The sequence below is a fragment of the Triturus cristatus genome, chromosome 9 (genome assembly GCF_964204655.1).
Source record: "Triturus cristatus chromosome 9, aTriCri1.1, whole genome shotgun sequence".
Lineage (NCBI taxonomy): Eukaryota > Metazoa > Chordata > Amphibia > Caudata > Salamandridae > Triturus > Triturus cristatus.
In genome coordinates, this window is record NC_140592.1 from 498706012 (window position 1) to 498730431 (window position 24420).

Genomic DNA, 24420 nt, shown 5'->3' on the forward strand with positions numbered 1-24420 from the left:
GGACAGTGGTGAATGAGAGACAATGAAATACTACAGGGTGTAAATACAGTGGATGGACAGTGGTGTATGAGAGACAATGAAATACAGGGTGTAAATACAGTAGGTGGACAGTGGTGCATAAGACAATGAAATACTGGGTGTAAATACAGAAGGTGGACAGTGGTGAATAAGAGACAATGAAATACTACAGGGTGTAAATACAGTGGGTGGACAGTGGTGAATGAGAACCAATGAAATACTACAGGGTGTAAATACTGTGGGTGGACAGCAGTGTATGAGAGACAATGAATTACAGGGTGTAAATACAGTAGGTGGACAGTGGTGTATGAGAGACAATGAAATACTAAAGGGTGTAAATACAGTAGGTGGACAGTGGTGAATAAGAGACAATGAAATACTGGGTGTAAATACAGAAGGGGGACAGTGGTGAATAAGAGACAATGAAATACTGGGTGTAAATACAGAAGGTGGACAGTGGTGAATGAGAGACAATGACATACTACAGGGTGTAAATACAGTGGGTGGACAGTGGTGTATGAGAGACAATGTAATACAGGGTGTAAATACAGTAGGTGGACAGTGGTGCATAAGACAATGAAATACTGGGTGTAAATACAGAAGGTGGACAGTGGTGAATAAGAGACAATGAAATACTGGGTGTAAATACAGTAGGTGGACAGTGGTGAATGAGAGACAATGAAATACTACAGGGTGTAAATACAGTGGGTGGACAGTGGTGTATGAGAGACAATGAAATACAGGGTGTAAATACAGTAGGTGGACAGTGGTGAATAAGAGACAATGAAATACTGGGTGTAAATTCAGAAGGTGGACAGTTGTGAATGAGAGACAATGAAATACTACAGGGTGTAAATACAGTGGGTGGACAGTGGTGTATGAGAGACAATGAAATACTGGGTGTAAATACAGAAGGGGGACAGTGGTGAATAAGGGACAATGAAATACTGGGTGTAAATACAGTAGGTGGACAGCGGTGAATAAGAGACAATGAAATACTGGGTGTAAATACAGTAGGTGGACAGTGGTGCATAAGACAATGAAATACTGGGTGTAAATACAGAAGGTGGACAAGGGTGAATGAGAGATAATGAAATACTACAGGGTGTAAATACAGTAGGTGGACAGTGGTGAATAAGAGACAATGAAATACTAAAGGGTGTAAATACAGTAGGTGGACAGTGGTGAATAAGAGACAATGAAATACTACAGGGTGTAAATACAGTGGGTGGACAGTGGTGAATGAGAACCAATGAAATACTACAGGGTGTAAATACAGTGGGTGGACAGCGGTGTATGAGAGACAATGAATTACAGGGTGTAAATACAGTAGGTGGACAGTGGTGTATGAGAGACAATGAAATACTAAAGGGTGTAAATACAGTAGGTGGACAGTGGTGAATAAGAGACAATGAAATACTACAGGGTGTTAATACAGTGAGTGGACAGTGGTGAATGAGAACCAATGAATTACAGGGTGTAAATACAGTAGGTGGACAGTGGTGTATGAGAGACAATGAAATACTAAAGGGTGTAAATACAGTAGGTGGACAGTGGTGAATAAGAGACAATGAAATACTACAGGGTGTAAATACAGTGGGTGGACAGCGGTGTATGAGAGACAATGAATTACAGGGTGTAAATACAGTGGGTGGACAGTGGTGTATGAGAGACAATGAAATACTAAAGGGTGTAAATACAGTAGGTGGACAGTGGTGAATAAGAGACAATGAAATACTACAGGGTGTAAATACAGTGGGTGGACAGCGGTGTATGAGAGACAATGAATTACAGGGTGTAAATACAGTAGGTGGACAGTGGTGTATGAGAGACAATGAAATACTAAAGGGTGTAAATGCAGTAGGTGGACAGTGGTGAATAAGAGACAATGAAATACTGGGTGTAAATACAGTAGGTGGACAACGGTGAATAAGAGACAATGAGATACTAAAGGGTGTAAATACAGTGGGTGGACAGTGGTGTATGAGAGACAATGAAATACAGGGTGTAAATACAGTAGGTGGACAGCGGTGAATAAGGGACAATGAAATACTGGGTGTAAATACAGTAGGTGGACAGCAGTGAATAAGAGACAATGAAATACTGGGTGTAAATACAGTAGGTGGACAGTGGTGCATAAGACAATGAAATACTGGGTGTAAATACAGAAGGTGGGCAAGGGTGAATGAGAGATAATGAAATACTACAGGGGGTAAATACAGTAGGTGGACAGTGGTGAATAAGAGACAATGAATTACTAAAGGGTGTAAATACAGTAGGTGGACAGTGGTGAATAAGAGACAATGAAATACTACAGGGTGTAAATACAGTGGGTGGACAGTGGTGAATGAGAACCAATGAAATACTACAGGGTGTAAATACAGTGGGTGGACAGCGGTGTATGAGAGACAATGAATTACAGGGTGTAAATACAGTAGGTGGACAGTGGTGTATGAGAGACAATGAAATACTAAAGGGTGTAAATACAGTAGGTGGACAGTGGTGAATAAGAGACAATGAAATACTACAGGGTGTAAATACAGTGGGTGGACAGTGGTGAATGAGAACCAATGAATTACAGGGTGTAAATACAGTAGGTGGACAGTGGTGAATAAGAGACAATGAAATACTGGGTGTAAATACAGTAGGTTGACAGCGGTGAATAAGAGACAATGAGATACTAAAGGGTGTAAATACAGTGGGTGGACAGTGGTGTATGAGAGACAATGAAATACAGGGTGTAAATACAGTAGGTGGACAGCGGTGAATAAGAGAATGAAATACTGGGTGTAAATGCAGTAGGTGGACTGTCGTGAATAAGACAATGAAATACTGGGTGTAAGTACAGTAGGTGGACAGTGGTGTATGAGAGACAAATAAATACTACTGGGTGTAAATACAGTAGGTGGACAGTGGTGTATGAGAGACAATGAAATACTACAGGGTGTAAATACAGTAGGTGGACAGTGGTGAATGAGAGACAATGAAATACTACAGGGCGTAAATAAGGTTGCACAACATAGACTTGAATTAACACAGGGCAGGGAGTAAACACAGTGGGCTCTGAAGTCGTGACCCTCAGCTGACCTGCAGAGAACTGTACTCAAGTGCCTCATAGTCAATTTCATACCCCGCATCAAGGTCAAGCTATTTTTATTCTCTAAAATTTCTCCCCATACTTCCCTAAATAAGTAACCATTGCAGGATGGTTGATATGCATTTGACCTGTAGAAGGGTACAGGGGACATATGGGTGTCCTTGTGTACTGTGGGAAGGGCTGTGACGAGAGGGGGTGGACTGTTGGAGACAAACAAGGAAGCCGTTCATATCTTTATCTCTCTTTTCCATTGTGCCTGCGACATGCCTTTGTGTAGAAAAAACTATCACTAGGTAAAGAGGGGAGCTTGTCACAGCCACTAGTGAGATTCTACAGAGCTACCCCATTTCAACACCAGCAATGTTCCATGATTGTGTACTTAATAAATAAAATAACATGACATAATGTTGGCCCTGCCATAATGGTGGCACATATCGGCCCAATGTGCTCACCCATGGTATAATGGAGCCCAAACCAGGTAAAATGCGGGCGCTGGCATAATAGTGGTAATTCCTGTCTGATTGCGTGGTGCACAGTCCTCATACTTGCTTCGGCATAATGGCGTTAATTCTTGGCATAAGATTGGCGCATATGACATGCAACTATGACACATAGATATTCAAGGCAGAATCCAAAACTGTCTGTACGCACCGCGGTGCCCGAGCAACTTTGGGTGATGCCCGGAGGAGCTGTCCTATGCAGCTATAGAGGAGTTTGGCTCTGGTTCACCCCTTGGCCGCCACCTACCCAGCCGGACATCGGACATTGTTTTCCTCGTCTCAACGTTGTGTTTCTTTTCCCTCCCCCACCTCCTCCCTCCGTGATTCTTTGTCTGCCTTCCCTTTTCCAGCCCGACTCTCCTGTGTCACCTGAAGTACTTTCCCCCTTACCGTTTTTTTTTCTAATGTTATGCTATGCTTTTGTAATTCATGTAACTTTTGTAACTCCAACAACTGATGTAACAATGTTCTGAAACAATGTCCTACTTCATGTAAAGCGCTCTGATACCTCCGGATCTAGCCAGCGCTATATAAAACTTTTCACACAAACAAACAAACAAGGCGGAATCTATCATGTGTTTTAGTGGTTCATGACAATAATTGAACTTTTTCACAAAAAAGATAACTTCTTGATTTATGTAAATTTAAATTATTTTTCAAGAAGGCAAAGCTGGTATTTAATAGCAAAACGTGTCTGCTTTCATAAACTGACAAGCTGATATTTTGGAGACAAATGACTGAATTTATTTAAAGCTATAATTTGAGTGGTTAACCCCTTCAGCGCGGCGGGAATTCCCCCGCGGTGCTGAAGGGTTCGAGCGCGGGCGGGGCCATGACGGAACGGTTCCGTCATGAGCACAGCGCAACCGATGCTCATGACGGAACCGTTCCGTCATGGGCATGGAAGGGGTTAAAGGGCCCACTTGGGAAAGCCAACCCCGAACACACCTCTTTCACTTTGGTGTGCTTGCTGTACTCACTTCCTTCTTCAACTTGGTTCTCAGCTTTTCGTTCCACCACTTTGAGAATTCACCAGCCGCCACTGGTGCATGCGCAGCAGGCCCCCGACCTGAGAACTCCTGACTGAATTCTTTGCAGGGGGGCCCCCTCAAGTTTCGTTACGCCACTGCCCCAAAAGGCTCAATACTGGGGTCAAAAGGCCTCAGCAGTTAAGGGGGTAGTTGTGGAACGATAACTGGAATCAAAACGCGGCTCAAAGTTTGGCATAATGTCAGATGGGGTTGTGGCTCCAAAGAAGGAAGTTCTCTAGTTGTGCTGTTCAGAAGCAGCCACTGGTCTCTTAAGCAGGTTCTTCGTTTTGGAGACGGTGAGGCAGGCTGGTCATGTTCTGGTTCATCTGGTATTGATCACGGCTGTTCAGGGAACAACCTGTCACTCGACATCTCCTTAGAGCCTCCAAGCAACTTCCGGCACGGTGGCCACCGGAGGCAGCCGCATTACATCCAGCAATGAAATTTCACCACTGCTGTGTTTTCCCGGTTTTCATGCGCCCCTGCAAAAACTAATCAAAATGCAAATTTCAGTAACTTCAAAGACTAACACTGGCCTTGAAGTCAGGCTGCTGTTATTTTATTTATTTTTGTCAACAGCTTTTTCTTTCCTAAGTAAGACAAATCACTGTAAAGGAATGTTAATATGATTTTTAAGTGACGATTTGCCCCGAGTTAAGTATTTCTCAATTTTGTAAAACTGGAGCAGCCTGCTGGTTCATTTTACCCGACGGTGAAAACGGTCAGATTCAGGGCCCCACCACCTCTTGTCATTTCAGACTTTCTTCCAGCTTGTTGTATCTGATAGGCAATATGCGAGCACTGGACAGGGGGGGGGGGGGGGGGGGGTCACGTGCAGATTTCTACCAGTAGATAAATCGACACCCGTGTTTTGATCACGTGGACCAAGCAAGTTAACTAAAGCTCCCGTTTAACCTATTTCCTAGGATAAACGGATCAGCCTGGACATTTGCGTGGTCAGGGTATTAACTCCACAACTTCATGGTTGTGCACAATGTCCCATGGTGAACCTTCAAGGTAATCCTTTACCTTTAGTCAAGAACTGTTATTAGGCCCTCTGAAAAATACTCCACTTTGGATAATAATATAGAATCCATCAACCTGACTTTTATGGGATTTGTAATTTGTAATTTCTATATTTTGTAGCGAACGTTACGCTTGTCCTTATTTTTTTACGTCATGACGCTTCTGTGGGACGTTTTGAGTAGATACGTTTAAGCTTTTTATGTTGGCATGCCACCTTGTCAATAGGATAATTATATATTCTATACTGTATATGACAATACACTGTACATCTTTCCACACTGTCTCCACGACTACAAATAGGTAGCTTAGTAATTCCTACTAAGCTATCTGGTTCCTTATCCTAGAGCAGAGGCCTTCACACCTTTTGATTTGAACCCCCCCTAAGGAAAATGTTTTGAAGTCAGCCCCCTCCAAAACACTATGGCAAGACTTGAGGGAGCTGGAGTGGTAAGGCTGACCACAGTGGGCTCGGAGTACGAGATCATTTCAGGGAATCTTTTCTGTAGCTCAAATTCTGAACTAAATGTGAGCAGTATAAAAGAATAAATATGTCACACGAGAACAAACATTGACCCAAACACTCTACCCCACATAATTAGGGTGTCGCAAGCCCCTCACACTCCTGGGCCCCAATGCAACTGTACCTGCTGATCTAATGATATCTGCAGCCCTCAGTAGCAGGCTTTATCCGCTGCCTTTCCCTTCATGCCTGCATATGTGAAAGACTGTAATACTGTAACTAACCACACCATTAAACAATGGTTTTTATTGATTTTTAACTTTATTAATCTTTTAGGAAAAAGGTTTTTTTCTCCTATTTTTTCATATATTTTATAGAAAGACATGCATCACAAATATTAAAACAGTTCTGCATATTTTCGACGTGCTATTCCTATAGCTTTAGTCTGTCTAATGATACTCATTTCATTACAATAATATAAATTGATAACAATGTATGATATAACAATTGCCCTTGGGTCAACAGAATGAGTACAATATGTTCAATTCTCTATGTTCATAGTATCACTTTAGTTAGACAAGATTATTCTTTTTTGTTCATTTCGAAAATGCAAAAACACAGATAGGGACATTCATATATCTCATGGCTAAGAATGTAATCCAATGTAGTCCTATGTGCGTTTCGACCTTAAGCCTTCATCAGGTAGCCATGTAAATTATGAAACCTGAAAATGAAAAGTGACTTATTTTACAAGAGGTAAGGTATAATAGATAGTTACATGGTGTCAGTCCTACTCTAATATACAATATGTACATTTCATAATTTTGGTTTATATTTATAGTGTCACAGGAAAGATTATAGTGTCACAAGAGAGGTTTCGCTGAAAGAAAAAAATTACAAAACAAGAATGAAGGGGAGATACAGGGACTAAAGTCTACAAAGTATATACACTATATACATTTCATAGTTGTGATCTATGAATAGATTATCTTGGGAAAGTTTATGTTCTCACAAAAATAATTTCTGTCAAATTTTAAGTTAAAAACACTAATGGAAAGTAGAAAGGCTGGGGGGGGACGGCACTGAGACTTACAAAGACTATACAATTATATTGTATAGGGAGGGGGGAGAACAGGGTATTTAAAGATTGAGGTATGCACCCCTTCACCCATGTATCAAAAGTCCATGATTACTGTATACACAAATTTGCTAAACATTGTTAATGGTATGTAGGCACAAATACCTTAATTGGGGATCAAGGGTTCGCTAGTGTTAGTATGACTCTTAAGTATAGCTGGCTGATTGTCGTGATTTCCAAAACTGGCTCTTCTAGAGTTGCTAATGGCAGGGAACCCAACGAAAAATATAAAAGTGGAAGAAGATCTTAATTGCGGTCTGTTATGTATGATGTCCAATAAGTTTAGAGCAGGAATGGGACTTACCTCTAGTGATACAGGTTTTGGATACCTGGACATGTGCTCTCTTTATAGTTGCATGGGCGGGAGTCCCTAAAAAGAAAATAATGAACAATCCCTTATTATGTTGTACTTTATGCTTCAAATCTGAGCTTACAGTAGATGGATTAAACTTTTGATGCCTAGCTCTGATGCATTTGATGGTGCTACGCTTTCCTGTAGTTAAGAGCAACAGTTTTGAGCTCCATGTAGCGGCAGGCCTTAAGCTAGACCTCTTTGACTCCATTGTCGGTTTTAATGTGTATTCATTAAAGTAAGATGCATCTGTATGTAACGTTATTCTCTTCGCAGTAATCAAAGAGCCATTTAAAGAGGGCCAGTACGCCAGTCCTGAAACAGACTCTCTGTCCCTTTCAGAAAAAAAATGAGCTCACCTACACGTTGCCCCCACTTTGCAGCAAATGGTTTCTTTCGTTCTAATACTAGCAAGGCCTACTGCCCTTTTTATAGAGTAAGACAGTCATGACTCTTTTGGAGAGTAAGACAGTGTCACTTACCTGCTGCCCTAATGATAGCTACTTCCTTGTAAAACAGGCAGATTCCTCTGCTCTTTGTTAAAAACATGGGCTTCGGTTTTGCACCATACCCCTGCTGTCATCTCTCTGAGGCCCAAGCTAAGCTGTCTCCTCTGCTTCAGTATTCACCTACTTTGGGCCATTGGTATGAGGCCAAAAACACTGGCAGAGGCAAGGTACTCTGGGGCTTAATGCAAAGAAGAAAGGATAGTAAACACCCATAATTGGCGTTTAGTTGGCCCCTCACACCTCTGGGACTCAGTCCCACTGCAACTGCAGCACCAATGATACCTACAGTCCTACGAAACAGGCTTCGTCCTCTGCCCACTACACAGAGCTATTACTCCTAGGCGTGAGGCTCAGAGTATGCTGTCTGCCCCTTTATGTAATAGAAAAAGGGAAAAAAGTCCCACCCCTTGCCCTCCCTTACCTGGTGTTGGGGTCTAATTTCTTGTGCTACAATGGTGACCTAGGCCCTAATAATAGCAAGGAAAATGGGTTTTCACTCCACTTTTTGCTAGTAAGACAGTCATAATTATGTTGCAGTAGCCCCCTCACACCCTTGGCTCCAGAGCCACTGCACCTGCTACATTAATGGTAGTGCTGGCTTTCATAAAAAAATAGCCCCTATATGTTTTCACCTTCCTTTGGTCATCTCTGTAAGAAAGAGCTGTGTCTGTCCATGTGTAGATGAGAAATTAGCCCCCAGATAGCATCCCTCCAACGGCCATGGGTTTGATGTTATCTATGAAACTTCCTCTTTTTCTCTTTCTCCTGGGTCATTACTTTAAGACCCCAGGGGGCTGGATGATAAGGGCTCTGTTCTGAATGTGACCCTGCTGACTACCCTGTGGTAACTGATGTGTCTATGTCTTTTTTAATTTCACATAAACTGTTTCCATATTTTTTGCTAAATAAAAAAGAAACAACCATCCCTGGAAGGTTAATGTGGACCTTACAGTGCCTCTAGGTGAAGTGAAAGGGGACAGGGGTGGGTTGTCGTGTGTTGTGAACCCAAGAGCTGGACAGACCAAGTTGCTGCTACCTAAAAGAAATGTAAATTTGTGCAAGTGGTTAATCACTGAATTGAAGGGTTGTTGGGGACCTAGTATAGGCCTTAAATGATGGAGTCACTTCAAGTTTCATGATGACAAGTGACATAAGGGTGTTGAGTTCGAGAAAGTGTCCTTTTCATGGATACTTCTAAAAATACTTGCACTAGGTACACTCTGATTACTTATTACTAAATATATGCTTTGAAAGCACTTGTTTTATCTTAAAACACAAAGAGCCACATGTATGAAGTCTTTTTGAGTTTGCAAACTGGACGATTTTCAGAATCGGCCTATTTGCGAATGCAAAAAAGGCTTTTCACATTCATCCAACCAAATTGTGATTCGGTAAGCTGTTACCGAATCGCAAATTGGGTTTTTAAATTCAGTATTAAGAAGGGGCCTGTTAAGGGCGTCCCTTCCTAATACCGAATTGCATCGGTATGTAAGAATGTTTTGTGACCCAAATGCGGTTGCAAAATATTCGCATTTTACCACCTACTTCAAGTGTGTGGTGACCCATTCGCAAATGGTCAGGGATTCCCAAGGGACCCCTTCCCCATTGTGAATGTTTGTAAAAGCATTTTTTAAGAGCCGGCAGTGGTCCCACGGACCACTGCCTGCTATTAAAAAAATGAAAGGAAAATGTTGGACTTGGCCCTCTTTGCGGGGTCCTCCCTGAACTTTTTGCCTTCCTCCTAGCCTTTTTTCTTACATGGCGTTGGTGGTTTTAGGACTCTGGGCACTTTAGCACTGCTGTCCAGTGTAAAGTGCATGTGCTCTCTGTGGTAAACATGGTAAGATTTGTCTACACCTGTTTGGCATATTTAATTTGACTCTCAGTCCCTTGTAAATTGGTATCACAAGTACCTACGGCTGGTAAATTAAATGCTGCTGGTGGACTTGCAGCGCTGATTGCGCCACCCACCAAAGTAGCCTTTCAAACCTATCCCAGGCTTCTGCCATTGCAGGGCCTGTGCGCGCAGTGTTACCGCCGCTGTGACGTGGCACCTAAAGTATGCGCCATGTCTTTGGCCCCCCTTTCACTGCATGTCAGTCACCCCTAAGGTAGGCCCTAGCTAGCTCTATGGGCAGGGTGCATTGTAGGTAAAAGGTAGGACATGTAACTTAAGGGTGTGACATGTCCTGGTAGTGACAGCTATTTTGGTTTCTAACTACTGTGAGGCTGCCCGTCCATAAGAATGCATTGGGGATTCCCTGATAAATGTTTCAGTGGTAATTCCTGTTATGAGAGGAGCAGCGTGGTCAAGTTTGGTATGTTTGGAATAGTAATAATAAATGCTACGCAATGGTGTGCGCAGATTTATTATAACTATTTTAGAAATGGCACTTTTAGAAGTTGGAATTTGTGTGTGTTATGTGTCTGCATGCCTGATGTGGATTGCATGTCTGGCTTTGGATTGACAGGGGCTGGTGAGGTGTGTGTGGCTCCAGGAGGGGCAGGGTGAGTCAACGCTAGGCTGAATAGGGCATCTGCATTTGGAGTAGTGGGAGGAGTAGTCCCCTGAATAGGATTGTGCCTGTCTAGGTCAATGTTTGCTCCGCCCCCTGTGGTGTACCTGATGGCAGAGCCCCCATCTCCGAAAGAAGGGTGTGAGCACTGTAAACAGAGTGCTCCTGAATCAGTTTGAACTGGTTCCCCCAAGCCCTGTGCTTTGCAGACAAAGAGAAATGTGGTATACATATAGGGGCTGTGACCCCATGTGTTGAGCTGGTCCTGTGCTTACTGGGGCTTGTTGCTGCTGCTGGGGCCCATGAGGAACTGCCTCCCTGCTGGAGGGCCCTGTGTGCTGGCCTGACTGGGCCCAGCTGTGCCCCTTTGGAAATCCAGCGCCTCGTGAACGCTTTAATTTTATTGGGTAGCAGAAGAGAAGAGCTGGCGTCTGCAGCACAAGGCTGTGAGGGAATCCCAGCATGTGGGATTCCCCCCTACGCTGCTGATTGAGCGGGAGCCCATCCCTGCGTTTTGTCGGTATGGCGGGAGCCCACCCCACATTTTACGCTCATGAGAGCAGGAGCCCACCCTGCTATTGCCCGAGAAATGGCCGAGAGCGGTGGAAGCGGAAGCGCAACAGGAAGTCAGGCTCCCATGCCTGACTCTGGGTGGGGCCAACTGAAGGAGGCTGCCGAGCCCGCCAACTGCAGCACGGCCGATCAGAGGTCCGTGCGGGCCGTAGCGGGGCTCCCGTGAGCTTGGGAGAGCCCCGCGATGTTGGGCAGAGGAAGTCTGGAGGGTCAGGAAGAAGTCCCGAAGTTGGAATCTCCCTGAGCGGAGCCCCCGTGAGCTGTGGGAGCCCCGCATGCCGCCAGAAAAGGAGAGATCCCTGCAAGTTGTAAACCAGAGGTATGTACAAGGAGCCCCAGTGAGTGGAGGGCTAAGCAGCACAGTCTTGGTGCCAGGGGGCCCGTACAGAGAGGCCTAGGGGGCACACCCTATCGAGGCACATTGCGGTGCCTCAGGACAACGGTGGAGACAAAAGGAGCCTGCTGCAGAGCCCCGGTGAGTGGGGTTGCATTGAGGCTTTTCTTTGGTGCTGAGAGTTGCCCCAGAAGGGTCCCAGTGAGAGGGTTTCCCCCCCCGAGGCACATTGTCGGTGCCTGGAGCAGCATTGGTGTTCCCTGAGGCACCAAGGTGCCCATGCTGATTTCTGTTTGGGGGTCAATTATTGATAGAGTCCAGTGGGGCTCTCAGGGCACAGTGAGTGCCAGTGCCTGTTTGTGCTGATTCCAGCTGCCATGCAAGAGTGCGGGCAGCTGCAACGTTTGGGGTCCATTTATCTTATTGAGAAAGGGGTGAGGTGCACACCAGCCCCCAGTGCATTGCGCACCTTGCTTCGCTGCATTGGCAGTTACTCACTGACTTTTCTGGACATGGGGCATTTGAGCGCCAGTGGAAGGCCAGTTGGCCTGGGGTCATAGGTGTGATGGTGAAATGGCGCAAGGCCCTAAGGCGACGTATGCACCTTGTAGTAGTGTTACTGTGGTGCACTACTGTGTTCCTGCCTAATATGTTTATGCTGGTGATACCTAATGCGTAATGTGTTTATGCTTATGAGGTTATTGCATAATGTGTTTTTGCTGGTGAGGCCTAATGCGTAATGTGTTTATGCTAATGAGGTTTGGGCCTAATGTGTTTATGCCTAATGTCATGCTATGATATTTTAGGATGGTGTCTAATGCTAATGTGATAATGCTTAGGTCATTATGGTACCAGTAGTTACTGGTTGTGTTTTATATTTACTACCTGCATTCTGATGGTTCTGACCATTGCTCGATTGGCCTGGTCCTGTACATAATCCCCTGTGAATATGGCCTAGTGCCAGTTGGCACAGTGTGTATTGTGTGATTATGATTCTAATGTGTTTATAATACAAAGGCTATTTTTGATATAACCTTGTGTGGAGTTTCTTTTGCGGTGTGCCTAGTGTGTTGCTGCTGTGTGTGTGTTGCGCAAACGCTTTACACATTGCCTATGGGATAAGCCTGACTGCTCATGCCAAGCTACCAAGGGGGTGAGCAGAGGTTATCTTCAGCGTGTAACTCCCTTGCCCTGACTGGGGTGGTGGTCTCATGCCCTAGCCAACCAGAAATCCCATTTCTAACAGAAAACTTTTCATTTATATTTTTGTAAAGCATCCCGTTTTACTTTAAGAAAAACAGACTGCTTTACAAAAAAAAGATTGCTTTATTTAAAAGCAATCACAGACATGGTGGTCTGCTGACCTCAGCAGGCCACCAACCCTGTGATTGTTGCAATTCCTGGAGGGCTAGCAAATTGTGATTCACCTCATTAATATTAATGAGGTAGGTCGGTTTGCGACCCACTACCAATCGGTATATGATACTCATGGGGTTTCATACATTGGAAATTTGCGATTACCTAATTGCGATTCTCAGAAAATCGCAATTAGTTAATCGCAATTTTGATACATGTGGCCCTAAACACAGAGCGACTGGAATTATATAATTCTGTGGCTTTTTTCGCATAGTTATGGATCTGCCACATAATCCATCATCTGGTTCGTAGACTGCAGATTTTAGGAAAAAAATTGTTTCTAGCTCAGTCACTTCAAAAGTTACTAAAATGTGGTGACGTATTCACACGCAGTGGAAGGCCCTTTACAAAGGTTAACTGGTCACCTTTCATTTGCTTATTTCTTTATTTAGTTGTTAAACTGGTACTAATGAGGTAAAGTCTTTGCCCAAATTATCTTACCATGTGTAAAAAGTACAAAATAATGAAGTAATAGTATCAGAAAATATGCTGCAGTGTTTGTCTTTCTTTTTTAATAATTTCATCAACCCTGCTGCATAATTTGGTGCTCACCTGCCGCATGATTCCAGTGGCTCTGACTAAACCATTCTGCAGCAGCCTTTCTTATACTGTGTATCATATAGTTTTAAAATAATGATTTACATATTCACATTCACAGTGCTTTCTGTTACCGGCTGGGACCTCATAGGACTATATACACTCAAGCCTCTTTTCCCCACTGGTCATCATTATTTGATTCTGTAACTTTTAGGCCTAACACAGAGACATCTGCAGTTATTGCATTATCCAATTGAGGTTTCATAAGTATTAACATGTATTTAGTTTTCATTTAAGGGGTGTGTTATTTTATCTTCAGTTACCTGCGGGTGAAAAAACAGACCAAAATAGTTACAGAATAATTAGTTCTTTTAAAATAATGTTTTTGACCCTGCCATGCACTTCAGCTGCTGCTTGTAAATGAAGACTGGCTAGAAACGCAATAAATAAACAAATTTGCACTTCCAGCAATTATCATTTACAAGTTTTTACTGAGGTATTTGCACCCCCCTGAGAACACTACCACAGCCCCCAGGGGGGCGCGCCCCACAGTTTGAAGACCTCTGCCCTGGAGTAAGGTCCTAACCATGTGTGGTAATTACCCCCTACTGTGGGTTTTCAACAGAAAGATGAGGCATAGCATGCAGCATTGGCAGTTATTGGCAAATCGCACTGAGGGGCGTGAGGATGTACAGATAACACACACATATATATATATATATATATATATATATATATATATCTCAAGTTACCATGCAAGGTGCTTCCAGCACCGGGAAGAGAAACGGACAACTGCAAATAGCTGGTTTGTAATGCCTTGATAGTGTTTAATTTTCAAATAGCGGTGCAATTCGGTCAGACGCGTTTCGGCCAACGCAGTGGCCTTGATCACATGAGCGCGTAGCGAATGAGTAAAGAGTGTATAGGAAACCCTCAAACCATGTGACATTGCATCTGTGTACAGCATAGACATAGAAAAAAGACTTGCCGGGTTATAGACTTGAAAATGCACTGACATTCATGCGCAATATTGTTACAAAATGCAAATTGGAAACCAGGAAAAATGCATATTCATGAATGGATTTAAACAAGGAATACAATAATGAAAGTTCATAAAAATGTGTTGGAAATTGTGACACGTTTGATATACTCATATTGGAGAGACTCACGATGTATCTAAAATGTAATCAAAGTGCAAATGCTTCATTATGATACTCATTTTATAATCCAAGCATCAGTGCAGAAATTACGTCACAAAGTGCAAGTGCATTACAGTACCTCAATATCTGCAAATGTATGCAATAAAGTGCAAAGTTGCTTTACAGTACTGGATCTTTTTTTGATTTACTTGAACCAAACATCAAAGTGCAAGTGCACCACCCTACTCTTTAGAAGAGTACTTCAATTATTTCATTCGCCTCCCATAACATTTCTTTTAAACTGAAAAGATCAGTCAACTAATTTACTTCAAACTAATCAATCCATCACTCAAATTTCTTGTTCAATTTTCATTCTCTTATTACTGCAACTTGCATCTACGTGATGCCCGTCTCTGCTACCTATTCTTGTTTATTCACTCTGCTAACATTAAAATTCACTATAAAAACAATCTGCAGTGGATACATCTCTTAGGTTAAATGGACATGCAGATCTTCTTCTACATTCAGTTCAGTAGGGTTTTTAGAGTTAAACAGCAAGATGTACTTTGACTCTAATTTGCAAAGTTTACTCTCTTGGTTTCCTCCTCTTCTAGATTTTGATACTTGGTCTATCGCAAAGTATGTCAGGTCATTAATATTACCATTATGTATCTCATTGATATGTCGTGCAACCACATAACTTTTGTCGTTATTTTTTACCGCTCTCAAGTGCTGTAAAATGCAGATGTGCATTTGGACATGTGCACTGTAGGATGTACACAACATATTCACTCTTACCGTTCAGTGAGCATCTGATTTCCCATGGTTTGTTTATTAGTGGTGAGATGACCTGTTTTTGACCAATTTTACACGCTTTGCATTTAAAATATTTATGGAAACGAGGGCTTGATTTCAACCGAAATCAATACCAAATTAGGGAGTAGAGAGGTAACTGGATAGAACCTTCCTCCTGTATGGCTTCTAATAAACAATGTGATTCTACCCTATCTAGATACAACTATCTAGTGTTTTTTTTAATTTTAAGTGATAATTGGTGAGGTGCGTTTAGTGGTCCATGAGATGTCATGGGAAAGCACTAAGTGTTTTTAAAATACCCCTCACACACTATGAGTCCCATAGTGTCATGCTTCATCATAGGGGTCTTCCCGTCCCTCTACGGGGCGGGGCGTGCTACTACCTGCGAATACGGGGGAGCACTGTTGTTATGAAGGAATAGCCTATATGTAGTGAAGAGGTGTGAGTGATAGGGTTAGGTGAATATTAAAAAAAATGTTCAAAAATTCCCTGGCTAGTAGAAAAAACTATTTTATTCACTTCTCTGGCTGGGAACAATAAAAAGGGGAATCGATCTGCACCGGATAAAAAACCTGTAATGGAAAAAACAATCGGAAAAACGGGGAATGGGCGGACCCAACCCAAAGGATAAAAGTAAAAATAATGAGCAGCGTAGAAGAAGCACTTGCTCACATCTGAGTATATTGATGAATGATTGATCACCTTTACAAACAGTACCAGAATTTTTGTTTTGTTTTTTTATTTTTATTTCTTGTCGAATGTGTGTGTGCCCGTTGCCTCTTGTCTAACTATAGTACTCTCTTTTTAACCTTGCCACGACACTGTGCAACAAATAGGCAGTGGGTCACGGGTTTTAGAATAAAACCTACGCTGCCATAGAAGAAAAATATATCTAGAAAAATATATCACGAAAAAATATATCACGATAAGCATATCTAATCTATTACAAAACAAATCTAATTTGGATGTTCCACAGTATGGTGATGTGTCAATGTAACAATCAAAAACTTGTTTGCATTTTGTGTTTTTCCTTATCTTTTCAGATACCAATTTGGTTATGAACCATAGGGGTCAGTGTACCCTTATATGAATCTCACTCCAGATCTACATACATTTCTGACGGTCTGGTTTTTTGAATAATAGGCATACAATCAAACCAATAAATCTTTATTGAGTGCAGTAGGGATTACGTTTTGTCCTGATGAGTAAAGCAGTGGGGACTGCTTATGAAACATGTTGACCCAGTAGGGGGCTACATATTATGATACACCTCCTACACATTCCCCTTTTTAATGTTCCCTGCCAGAGAAGTGAATAAAATTGTTTTTTCTACTAGCCAGGGAATGTTTAAACATTGTTTGTAATTTTCACCTAACCCTATATCTCACACCTCTTCACTACACATAGCCTATTCCTTCATAACAGCAGTGCTCCCCTGTATTCGCAGGTAGTAGCACGCCTGCCCCGTAGAGGGACGGGAAGACCCCTATGATGAAGCATGACACTATGGGACTCATAGTGTGTGTGAGGGGTATTTTAAAAACACTCAGTGCTTTCCCTTGATTTCAACCAGCCTTCCTTTTTGCTTACTTCTAGGCTGGTGTTGAACAAGTCTTGCCTCATTAACTTTGCCTTATTGAACGTGATCATGGGTCTACGGGGTACTGTACCACTCAAAATTGGATTGTTTTTAACTAGATACCAATGCCTACACAGATTATCTCTCACTTTAGACTGGTAGGCATTGAATCCAGTAATCATCCTGATTTGTCCTCCAGTTGTTTTTTGCTTTTTCTTTCTTTTTTCTAGATCCGGTATTAATAGTGTATCCCTGTCTATTTTACTCGTGCCTGGTTCAGTACTTCAGACTTATACGCTCTCTGGAGAAATCTTTCTGTTAATGAGTCTTGTGCTTCATCCAAAGCCAATGCTTCACTGCAGTTGCATTTCATCCAGTCACCAATAGGTAGTTGTAGTTAGGACCTCATTTCTATTTAAAAAGCGTTTTTTGTTTTCCCAATACCTTTGGCGTCGTTTGACGAATCTTCACAACATTTTCAAAACTAGTGGGGCGCTCTGGTCAGCTCCAGTCTTGAGAGTTTCGGGGTGGTTCGTCAAGCTGGGACCGAGAAAAAGGGGGGGTATCAAAACGTGTTTTCCCCATGTTAATTTACATAGGAAACTTTAGACAAAGCAACAGCCCGAACTGCTGAACGGAATTACACCAATGTAGCCCTTGGTTCAGAAAGAGCCCTTTTTGTTAAATGGCATAAATCCGTTCAGTAGTTGCTGAGAAATTAAAGAAATATTTTTTTTATATATCTGAGCACCGAGGAGGGTTCGCGAACCCTCCCGGGCACGAGCTTCACTTTGATTGGCTGCCAACACTCCAAACCAGGAAGCGTTGGCAGCCATCTTGTGACTCGGTAGAACCGAGTCCTAAGAAAACAGTGAAAAAGAGATTAAAAACGAAGAAAAGGGTGCAGGGTAGAAGCAACCTGACCCCCTAGGCCTGCTCAGGGGATCCCACAAGGACCCCCAGGGCCAAAAAAGGCATTTTGGCAGAATTTGCGTTGGGGTCCCGAATCCCAAAGAACATTTTTTGAAAATGAAGCGAGGGCTTTCGAGTTTCATTTTAATGAAGCCCCCGGGTGGGCCAGGTCATGGGGGCAATGTGTATTTAATTTGGGCCTGCCATCTCCCCGGGGCTATAGTAATTATATGCGGGGGGCACGTTGCCCCCCGCAGCCCCAGGGACCGCTACTTCCCCAGAACTTTGAAAATAAATGCGTGGGGGTTCCCAAACCCCCACGCTGGCCAGGGACCACCACCTCCCCGGGGCTTCATAAAATAGGAGCGGGGGGCGTCTAGGCCCCCCCCAAGCCCAGGGGACTGCCACCTTCCCGGGGCTGTAATAAATAATTAGTGGTCTCCGGGGCCGTGGGGGGGCTCGAGCCCCCCTACACTATCTCCCTGGGGCTTTAAACGTTGGGAGGGGGGCCATGCAGCCCCCCTCCTGGGGTCCTTGATGGCCTTGGGGACCGCCACACCCCAGGGCCAGCTCCTGCAATGTCCCGGGGTGCCCACCCCCGGGACATTGCTGTTTGCTATGGCAGGGCGGGAGCCACACGGCTCCCGCCCTGCCATAGCAAACCCTGCTTTGGTTTTTGGAAGCGAGAGCAGGAAAGCTGGTCTTGCTTCCAAAAACCAAAGCAGGATTACTTTTGAACAAGGGTAGCTGCATGTCAGCAACTCCCCTTGCTCAAAACCAATGCTTGCTCCCGTGGGATGCGGGGAGCCGGCGGGAGCGTGGGGGCATTGGGGTTCCCCCCATGGTCCCCAACGATGAGGCCAGGCCCCGGGAGATTGGGTCCCCGGGACCAGAGGTGGCCGGGGAGGGAGGCCACATGGCCTCCCTCCCGGATTAAAAAAATAATTAAGTAAAAAACATAAAAATAGAGGCACAGCCCCGGGGATGGGGTCCCCGGGGCCAATAATGGCCTCAGGAGGGGGGCCACGCTGTCCCCCTCTTTAAAAAAAAACAAGGATAATTATTAAATATGTGGCCATGCACGGGGGATGGGGTCCCCGGTGCCGAAATTGGCCTAAGGAGTGGGGCCCAGGGCAAGAAAAATGGTTAAAGTATGGGCCACACAGCCCCCCTTCTAAAAAATAAAATAAACAAAAAAGCCGTCATCTCGCCGGAGGCCCTGCCCCCTCCCTGCACCTCTCTGCAAACACGCCTTTTGGCGTGTTGTAAGTTGGGGGATAAAGTCCCCTTAAATCCTGAGGGTCCCTGGGGGTCTACCTACTTTGGCAAAAGAAGATCAACTGAGAATAAATAAATTTAAATATGACTTGAAGGTCAGATTGGAAAAATATGAAAAACGAATCCAAGATAGAAAGTCAACCAAATTTAAGATACCGCCTGGACTATGAAAATGGACGTATATACACGTTCGCTAAATGTGAAGGCAGAAAGTTCAGACCAGTAAGACCACAAGCCAAGAAACTTCACAGAGTGAAATAAGTTCAGATACTGGTTCGGAGTTCGAACAAGAGGACCCTACAAGAAGAGGAGCAGTGGGTACTAAACTAACGGAAACCAACAAACTCCGTTTTTTACAAATGTATCAGAGATCAGACCACCAGAGAACGAGGGGTCGGGGCAGACCAAGAGGACGCGGAAACAGAGACGAGGAGGACAGGGATATCGGAGGAGCACAAGGAGGAACAACAGAGAGATCACTGCATTCCAATGTAAAACAGAAGGGGCAGAAATAGCTCAGGGTAATACGATTATTAACTTGAGGTGTATTAAACTGACGAACAAGGACAAATGAGTACTTGAATTAGGACTCTCCTACTGCTATAACGATTATTTGAATTACGCTAACAGTAGAATGGATCTTTATAAATTCGTTCGAAAGCTTAAATTGATGAAATTGCATAAAATTAAGAACTGCCTTGAACCTCCTTAATTATTGGATCTGACCATTACCATTCCTGAAGAGTATAATATTTTAACTGTATCAGACTTTCCTATCCTAGAGGACATGTGGTCTCTAGTAAATAACGACGAAAATGTATGCCTACCAAAAGAGGGAACTGGAAGAATGGAACTAACAGGAGAAGCGACTTCACTGACACTTAATAATGGAGATCGAACACTTTTTCATCCGAGATCAAGATTCGTAAAGCAAATGGCAAGAGACAATCTTGACATATTCTCTGAAAATGTAATAGGGGATCTGCAGTGAGTTTACCAAAACATGGGTGTTTAGAAAAGACGAATGGACACCAGAGAGACACAAATTCATAAACTCTTGGGTAAAATCAAAAAAGAACAAGGAATCCTAGTAAAACCCTCAGATAAAGGAGGGAATGTGGATCTTTGGGGGAGGGACCTCTATAAGAAAGAAGCTCTAAAACAACTCAACAATACAGAATGTTACAAAAGAATCACATCAACACATTATGAAAAAGTGATTGATCTTTTTTCAGAGAGATTGAAAGAATGGAAAGAACAAAATCTATTAAGTTGGGATGAGTATAAATGTATTAAACAGGACAATCCAGTGACTCCAGTATTCTACATGATACCAATAGTCTACAAAGATATTTTTAACCCACCAGGAAGACCGATTATTTCATCCTGCAACAGTGTTTTCGAAAATGCCTCAAAATATATTGATTTTTTCCTAATCCTATTGTTAAAACACTCCCCTCATACATCAGGGACTCTGCAGACTTTCTCAAACACATCTATGATGTGAAATGGGAGGACAATATGGTATTGGTTACTTTAGACATCTCAACCCTTTATACCAGCAGAAGGCATACAGATGGTCTAAAGGCTACACATCATTTCCCTAAAAACAAAACCAATAAGATTTGCAGCCCATAATGCTATGGTACTAGAAATGATGGAGTGGTGCCTCACGAGGAACATTTTCATGTTGGGTAAAGAATTGCTCCAACCGGAACAAGAGATGGCAATGGGCACCTGCTTCGCCCCCAGTTATGCAAATTTACATCTTGGCTGGTGGGAGGAGCAGGAGCTCAGAGGGCCGCAGTTGGAATAATGGACAGAAAATGTCTTACTGTTTTAAGGTTTATTGATGATGTTTTCGTGCTGTGGCAGGGCACAGAAACAGATGTAGTTTGTTTCATCAATGATTTAAATAAGAATATGGTAAATCTGAATTTTGTGGGTCACTACAGGAAAATGACCATAGACTTCCTAGATGTAAGAGTGATGGTGAGGGGAGATAAGTTGGATATCACGGTTTCCAGAAAACCGACTGCTGGTCATACGGCTAGGTCACATCCCACACCCTTTATAAGGAGAATCCCGTTTGGAGAGTTCTACAGGGCTAGAAGAACATGTAGCACTGTGGAAGACTATGAAATTGTGGAACAAGGAATGAAGAGTCGGTTTTTACAGAGAGGCTACCCCGCTAAAAATCTTGGAAAATGCCTCTAAAAAGCAAGGATGTTAAATAGAGAAAAATTGTTATTTGAGCCATCTAAAACAGCTGAGCAAAAGAAAAAATATAAACAGGGAGAAAATACGCATAGGTTAATAACAACGTATAATACAAAACATGAGCAAATGAGATTAATTTTAAACAAGCACTGGCACTTTATTAGATACGATTCTGTTATAGGATCACAGAGGAGAAAGTATCCAGAAATAACCTATAACAAATCAAAATACTTAAAAGATCAGATAGTGATAAGTGAATACAGTGAGAATGCTGGTCGACAAACCTGGTTGCAACAGAGAGAAGGTTTTATAAAATTTTCAAAATGCAGAGCTTGCTAACATGGGGAAAATCTCTCAAATTTTAAGACGGTTTTTAATAAAACTGTAAAAATAAGAGGATTTTTAACCTGCAAGTCCAGTTTTGTAGTTTATATTTTGAAGTGCCCATGTGAAAAATTATATGTAGGCAGCACCACCTTGCCAGCACATAAAAGGATTCTGCAGCACAGGTGAGCCATAAGCAACAACGATTGTAGTTACCCTGTTGCAACGCACTCTGAAAGGATACATCAAAGTTAACCAACACTAATGCACTATAGCTGTAAAGCGGAAGTGCCCAAAAAGAAAAGAGTGGTTAATAGAGAAAAAGGACTATGAAAACTGGTAACGTATTACATCTTAGAACTAGACAGTAAAGAGCCTAATGGATTGAATGTGGATAAAGGTTTGTTCACATGTCTGTATTAAAAGCTATAAAAACTGCACACTCAAGAGAGCCATTTTTTAGTTAAAAAATGTGTTTTAAGTTTTTTTATCATGGAAGAGGACATTTGCACTAAGCACTTTATAAAATATCAGCACCTTATTTAGTAATAAGAAGCACTAGCACTTTACTGAGTAGATAAAGAAAAGTGGAAAATAAAAAATAAATAGAAACTTAGAAACAAAAGGTATGAAAGAGTGGTTAACACTTGAGGAAAACAAGTGTAATAAAATGGCAGTTTTAGGAATCATTAGCACAACGCACCTTATTAAAAATGGGCTTTGATATGTTTTTCCTGTTAGAATTGTTGGTCAAGGAAGTAGACATTTATGACAAGGCAATACAACAAAACGCTGTTTACAAGTGCAATATTTTTAGCTTTTTGATTTGAAGTACTGTAGTACTGAAGCACAAAAGCACTTTACAGATTGGGGAACTTTCCCCTTTAATGTGATCACTTATAAGCATTTAATACATTTTTGCCAAAAATGTCATATCTATCTTGAAATGTGTATATATGTTATTTAAATCATTTTACAATGCAAGATTTTAATGAACCTTTTGTAAATGGTTTAAAAAAATTGACAGTTTAATGTAAATATATCCCAGGTTTAAAGAGCGTTGTAAGTAATTCAAGTACATTCCAAGATGGCGCCTAAATTTTTGAACCTGAATGCCTAATGTATGAAATGTCTATATCTGGGCCTCTTTCCTCAAACATTTTGGGAAAAGGCATATGTATTTAAATAAAGAAAAAAAACATGGCTCACTATTGTGAAGCCGCGTTTGTAGCATGGTGTAAAAAGGGGCGTGGCCTAGGAACACCTCTCTGCAACGTAGCTCTGTGGCGCTTACTGGAGGTACCTGGTGGGCTACTTGGCCACCAGGGACCTTGAAGATTCAAGGGGACTTAATAGGGATGTTATAGTTAGAAATTAGCATTTATAAAACCTTAAAAATTAACTTAAAAAAACATAGGATTGAGGCACATTATAATTAGGCATTTTAATTTTAAAACACATTGAAATTCACTGAAAAACCCATAGGTTTCAGGGACATTATAGTTCACCCGTACAAAACCAGTGAATACCGTTATAGTTAGTTCAGCTAACTATAACTCACGCCCCCACAATGCACTGCTGATGACGTCACATATTATATCATTCATGACATGGTCAGTGACATCACTGATGACATCACTGATGACTTATCAAATAACATCACTGATGACATCATCCAGTGACTGTGTGTTTCTTTAAATTTTAAATATGTATTATATATATGCCAAGGTGTATTGAAGAATGAGTGGGTGTATAAGTGCCTGGATGGAGGATTTAGTAGGTGCGTGACCGACTGCTTAAGTGAGTGATTACATGTGTCTTACTGAATGCATGGGTTAGTGACTAAACTGTGTGAATGTCTGTATCAGTCTGTCATTGTATAAGCTGCTGCATGGGTTGGTCAGCAGCTGGTTTGTACGAGTGAATTGTCCAACTAACTATAACGTCCCTGAAACCGCTGATTTTTTCAGTGAAAAAAAAAATATATATATATATTATTATTATTAGTCAGATTTGTATAGCGCATGGCTGCCCCAGCAACGGGGCGTCCCAGCGCGACCCCTAACCTAAGACATACGCCCAGGAGAAAGAAATGAGATGTTAACCAAGAAGGCCGGGAAAAAGTCAGGTTTTTATGGCTTTACGGAAAGCCAGATGATTCTGGATTACTCTGATGGAAACAGGCAATGAGTTCCAGAGTTTTGTATATATTGTATATATATATATATATATATATATTCAGTGAAAAAACCATAGGTTTCACACACGTTATAGTTAGCTGGACATTTCACTCGTAAAAAACCATTGAAATTCCCCCATTATAGTTAGTTAAACTATAACTCGCGCACCCGCAATCCACTGCTGATGACGTAACATATTACATCACTCATGACATGGTCAGTGACATCACTCATGACATCACTGATGACATCTCAAATGACATCACTGATGACATCATCCAGTGAATGTGTATTTTTCTGAAAATTAAATATGTTTTATATATGTATATCTCAAGGTCGATGGAAAAATAAATGGGTATATAAGTGTCTAAAAGGATGATTTGTTTTTGAAAATTTGATTGTGTAACTGACTGATTAAGTGTATCTTAGTAAATACGTGGCTTAGTGAGTAATGTTTAAATATGT

General features: G+C 42.2%; 1 protein-coding gene across 4 annotated transcripts in view; it reads right to left on the reverse strand.

Annotated features, from left to right (window-relative positions):
* Positions 1 to 24420, reverse strand: part of LOC146798199 (uncharacterized) — a 485077-nt gene that overhangs the window by 128360 nt on the left and 332297 nt on the right. For 2 of the 4 annotated variants that reach the window (XR_014969124.1, XR_014969123.1), the window contains exons 3-4: positions 7575 to 7640; positions 6453 to 6856 (exon numbers count right to left, since the gene is read on the reverse strand). Coding sequence is in view for 1 of the 4 variants with exons in the window: in XM_085627943.1 (XP_085484069.1) it covers positions 7575 to 7640 (66 nt within the window). In the remaining 3 variants the exon portion in view is untranslated. Of the gene's footprint in view, positions 1 to 6452; positions 6857 to 7574; positions 7641 to 24420 lie in introns of those variants that run through there. The other 2 variants (XR_014969125.1, XM_085627943.1) reach the window with 1 other exon arrangement.